This window comes from Pan troglodytes, chromosome 1, assembly GCF_028858775.2.
Source record: "Pan troglodytes isolate AG18354 chromosome 1, NHGRI_mPanTro3-v2.0_pri, whole genome shotgun sequence".
Lineage (NCBI taxonomy): Eukaryota > Metazoa > Chordata > Mammalia > Primates > Hominidae > Pan > Pan troglodytes.
The window spans coordinates 218,098,816-218,103,976 of NC_072398.2; the positions used below are offsets into that span (position 1 = coordinate 218,098,816).

A 5,161-nucleotide genomic window follows, 5' to 3' on the forward strand; every position below is an offset into this window, starting at 1 on the left:
TTTCCTTTATTTCTGATTGTTTCTTTACAACCATGCATGCAAGAGTAACTCCCTCAAGTATTCTCAAGCCTCCACTCTACACATTCAGATTCCCATTTTCGACTCTACAGGACACAGGTCCCCAAAGTCCCATCGAATCCATGGCAACATTTCCCGCAAGTCCGGCCTCTGCTTGATCAGCTTTCCTTTCCCACTTTCAGAGCCCATGTGTGAAACGATGGGTTCTGTGCTCCCTATAGGATGTACCTAAGACCTAGGTTTTAGTTTCCAAGTGTCCAGAAGAAAGCGTTTGACATATCCACCCAAATAGGCAGGCATTCAACAGCAGCATTGATCTGCCTCCAGGTCATAAAATGACCTGTTGCCACAGTCAGGGCAGTAGTCAGTACAGAACAAGATCCTCTTGGGGTGCCTTAAGTCCCTCACTCTCTTCATCAGCTCAGCCCTAAGTTGGGCAAATCTGCTCCAGCAGAGAGTACCATCAGCATCATAACTCTCCCGCGGGGCAGGATACAGCTCCAGGCATAACTTTCTGAGTATGATTGTGTGGCTCAGCAGGTTCTCCAGGGTTGCCATGCAGATGGGATTTCCACAGAAGCTGAAGGTGTTGAGCTCAAAGCAGTGGCTCAAGGCAGGCAGGATGGTGTTGACTTGGGAGTCTACGATGCCACAGTCATCTAAATCCAGGTACTCAAGGGTGGCTGCAACTTTTTCTAGGAGAATTTGGAGAGGCACAAGACTGTAATTGGTCAGTCTGATGCCATTCAGGTCCAGGGTCTTTAGTTGACTGATGCTCGGGCACTGGGATAGATGCTTCAAGTCTGATTCCAAAAGCGCACAGTTAGTTATTGCGAGGATCTTTAACGAGGTCTTCAGACAGCTGCGGAGAGAGAGCAAGAAGTTAATTCTGGGGAATCATAGGGGTGAGTGGAGGGTGGTGGGGAATGACTTCAAGGTAATGGATGGAGACCATTTTACCCAAGCCCAGGGTCATTCTGATTGTCTGATGGTCAACACTTAGGAAGCAGCGTGATGAAGACCTTTGCCACTGAGGTCAATTCCACTTTAGGCCTGGCGCAGTAACTCACACCTGTAATCCCAGAACTTTGGGAGGCTGAGACAGGTGGATTCCTTGAGATCAGGAGTTTGAGACCAGCCTGCTGATCATGGCAAAACCTCCTCTCCGCCAAAAATCCAAAAATTAGCCAGGTGTTGTGGCAGGCGCCTGCAATTCCAGCTACTTGTGAAGCTGAGGCAGGATAATTGCTTGAACCCAGGAGGTAGAGGTTGCAGTGAGCAGAGATCATGTCACTACACTCCAGCCTGGGTGACAGAGCGAGACTCTGTATTTAAAAAAAAAAAAAGAGAAAAATAATTCCATTTGAGGCTGAGTCATTTCACCATCATTTATAGGAATGGATCAAGTTCTCAGAATCCCTGAAGCTCCCTTTCCTCATCTGTCAGGCAGAAAACCACATCCCTGGGCTACAGGAGCCCAGTGGAGATTCAGGCATAAAGGACAAACCCAGACAGGATCCTGCAACATCAGCTGGGGTGGGCAGGCTGCAGGCGTCCCTGACACGCCTGTATCATCAGCAAACCATCTATCACTTTCACCATTCTTTGTGCCTGCTCCCTGACCCTCTGTTTCAGAATCATGCATTTCCTAGGTAATTAATTTACCTGGAGCTCAAAAGAAACTTTTACAACAGGGAATTAGAGATGGGATCATTCTTGTTCACGAAACTGTGGGGCACAAAGCTGATTTTCTGACATGTGCAGGTTTGCTGAGCATTCCCCTCTTCAGTGCCCACTTCACTTCCCTACTTCCCATCATCTTCTTAAAAATTATCTTGTTGGCTGGGCGTGGTACCTCTCGCCTATAATCCCAGCACTTTGGGAGTCCAAGGTGGGTGAATCACCTGAAGTCAGGAGTTGGAGAATAACCTGGCCAACATGGTGAAACCCTGTCTCTACTTAAAATATAAAAATTAGCCAGGTGTGGTGGCCCACGCCTGTAATCCCAGGTACTCAGGAAGCTGAGGCAGGAGAATCGCCTGAACCTGGGAGGCAGAAGTTGCTGCGAGCTGAGATGTCACAAGTGCACTCTAGCCTGGACAATCAAAGTGAAAATCCATCTCAGAAAAAAAAAGTTATCTTGTTTGTTTTTACTTTTATTTATTCATTTCTGACAGGGGTCTTGGGATGTTACCCAGACTGGTCTTAAACTCCTAGGCTCAAGTTATCCTCTTGCCTCAGACTCCCAAAGTGATAGGATTACAGGCATGAGCCACCGCCCCTGGCCTATTTTTCCTCATCTTCACTTAGACACACGTCCTCAGGAAGAATTCAGAAAGGCACCCTCACTAGATCTGAACCCCCAGTAGCTAGCTTCCCAGCATGGCAGCCTCTCTATAGCATCTCCCCTAGCTGATCCCTCTGCCTCTATTGGGAGGGTTGCATGATACCCATTTCAGGACAGGGCCGCCAACAGGACAATGCATGGACATTCTAGTGTCCCCTTCACTGTTACATCCTCATAGGCTGGCTCACAGTAGAGGCCCACTAGTGTTTAGTGTAACAGGCTCTGCTGTGGTCTGCAGACAAAGCTCATCACCCTCCCTCACCTGAGCAGCTGGTCCAGGTGGCCTTCGAGGAAAGAAACAGAGTTCATATAAAGCTTTTGGAGGCAGCACAGCTTGAGGAACTGAGTGGTGAACTGGGTAACAATCTCCTTCTTCTGCTCTGGGGAAACGTAGCGAGAGACATCCATGTGGGAGAGAACGAGCTTCTGAAGATTCCTCATGTGGCCCAGGTATGGGGTAAACTGTGTCAGGATGGGCAGTATCCACTTGCAATTCACTTCCACCTCCTGGATACAGTCTAGGTTCACCATTTTCAGGATGCTTCTGATATTGTGGAAGGGCATTCCCAAAATTTTCAGCTTCTTACAGCACAGGTGTAGTAAATCTTTCCTCTGCTTGACCCATAGAAGGAGGTAGGTGAGGTATTCATCCAGAGTCCTGTTCTTGAGCCAAAGTTCTATGAACACAGTCAAGGGCTGCTGTCCTCTCATCCTTGGACAGTCCTGCACTGTTTTTTTGTTCCTCTTGGCATTGAGGAAGCACCCGTGGGCCATAGCTTCAGACCAAACCATCCAGAAGTTCTCACAGACATCCTGTAAATCCAGCACTTGAAGTTTCCATCTCCTGTGGGAAAATAGAGGTGAGACTGAGAATTTCAGAACTCATTTCTGAACTTAAACTCCACATCCTGGATAGCAGCTCCTCCTCTCCCTGCTTCTTGTCCCTCTCTCTGACTTTTCTTCACCCTGTTTTCCCCTTGGATCCTGCCCACTTCCACATTTTTTTTTTTTTTTTGAGACCAAGTCTCCCTTTTTCGCCCAGGCTGGAGTGCAGTGGTGTGAGGTCACCTCACTGCAACCTCTGCTTCCCGGGTTCAAATGATTCTCCTGCCTCAACCTCACAAGTAGCTGGGATTACAGGAACCCACCACCATGCCCAGCTAATTTTAGTATTTTTAGTAGAGTTGGGGTTTGCCATGTTGGACAGGCTGGCCTCCAACTCTTGACCTCAGCCTCCCAATGTGCTGGGATTACACTGTGAGCCACCGTGCCTGGCCCAGTTCTCACTTTTCATGGTGCCTTTCAGTGCCATTAGAGGAGAGGTTCCTGTTACCTCCATGGACCTGGCATGGTGAGCAGTGCTTTCCCTGAGGAGTTGGTGAATGACCAAGTCCTCTCAGCTTCCTCACCACCACCATACCCCCTTGGGCCTCCTCACTTCTCATGACCCAGTTGTTCCTTCTGTTGGACACCTGGGCCCTCCCCACCAGCCCACCTGGGCCACCTCACCTGGGATGAACCCCTTGGGTAAGCAGTGCATCAAGCCCATCCAGCACAGCTTGGAATGCCTCCAGACAAGGCATCTTTATCAGAGGCCTCAGAGGGAGGCGGCGGAAGGGCCAGGCCTGCACCATCAGCTTCAGGGCCTCACAGCGTCTCCTGCTGAAGGCCTCCATGAACAGTGGGGGGAAAAGTTCCATGGGCAGCTCCTGCAGGGTGGAGATGGCCAAGGCTTGGTCCTTCAGCAGGCTCCGCCCCGCAAGCTCCAGGAGTCTGGGTGGAGTCCGGATGCTCATCTTCATGAATCTGCAGGGAAAACTTCCAGAGGACAAACCCAGAGAAAAGGCATCACTCTCAGGCCAAGCCCATGCAATCTCATCTTCTCCTATGGCAAAAGTCACTGCTCTGGCAATGGTGAAAGAGCCCTCAGTTTACTCCAATTCTACTCTGTACTCAGTGGCCATTAAGCCAGCATTCTGCCTCTGCTGCATCAGCACGAGCGTCTCCCAAGCAGTGAGGAAGCAGGGCCACCACTAGCCCTTCCTTTCTATCCAGTGTTCCATCCAGTGACTAGTGAGTGTGGAGGAACCTGAAAGCGAACCCCTTCTACCATTGGGGGAAATTACTAATTACTCAAGGTTCTAAAACAATGGGAATGGGAGTGTCACAAGCCTACATGCCCACATTTTCAGTTCCTACAAATAAGCTTGTTGGGAACATTCATGGGGCATCCCTAGAATAGGTTCTATTTGTTTTCTTTTCATTATTTAAGCTTGCTTTCTCTTTCTCTCTCTTTCTTCTTTCCTTCTTTCCCTCTCTCCCTCCCTTCTTTCTTTCTTTCCCACTCTCTCTCCCTTCTTTCTTTCTTGTCTTCTTTCCCTGCCTCCCTTCTCTCATTCTCTCTCTCTTTCTCTCTCTCCCTCTCTCACTCTCTTTCTGACAGGGTCTTGCTCTGTCACCCAGCCTGGAGGGTAGTGGTGGGATCTCAGCTCAGTGCAGCCTTGACCTTCCAGCTCAAAGGATTCTTCCCCCACAGCCTCCTAAGTAGCTGGGACCACAGTTATGCATCACCACACCCAGCTCATCTTTTATTTTTTGACTTTGTAAAGACAGTGGATTTCGCTATGTTGTCCAAGCTGGTCTTGAACTCCTAGTCTCAAGCAATCCACCCCCCTTGGCCTCCCAACATACTGGGATTATAGGTGTGAGCCTCCGCCCCAGCCTTATTATTGAAAATTTCAGTGAGAAGCTTTGAAAGCTATGTGACACTGTTATGCATCACTCGCAAGATAGACG

The 5,161-nt window shown here is 49.2% G+C and overlaps 1 protein-coding gene across 1 annotated transcript; it reads right to left on the reverse strand.

Annotated features, from left to right (window-relative positions):
• LOC746419 (PRAME family member 15) lies at positions 1-4,182 on the reverse strand. The gene is made up of 3 exons (XM_054679521.1): positions 3,875-4,182; positions 2,628-3,209; positions 1-880 (listed from the first exon to the last, which is right to left on the reverse strand). Exons 1-3 carry the CDS (start codon positions 4,165-4,167, stop codon positions 319-321), a joined length of 1,437 nt encoding a protein of 478 aa, XP_054535496.1. The 5' UTR covers positions 4,168-4,182; the 3' UTR covers positions 1-318.
• Between the last annotated feature and the right edge of the window lie 979 nt (positions 4,183-5,161).

Bases quoted from the DNA above. Each gene is read 5' to 3' on its own strand.
- LOC746419 (XM_054679521.1), bottom strand. From the start codon at position 4,167: ATGAAGATGAGCATCCGGACTCCACCCAGACTCCTGGAGCTTGCGGGG. The intron at 3,210-3,874 runs GTGAGGTGGCCC...ATTTTCCCACAG, and splicing joins ACCCAAGGGGTTCATCCCAG to GAGATGGAAACTTCAAGTGC. The intron at 881-2,627 runs GTGAGGGAGGGT...CTCTCTCCGCAG, and splicing joins CACCTGGACCAGCTGCTCAG to CTGTCTGAAGACCTCGTTAA.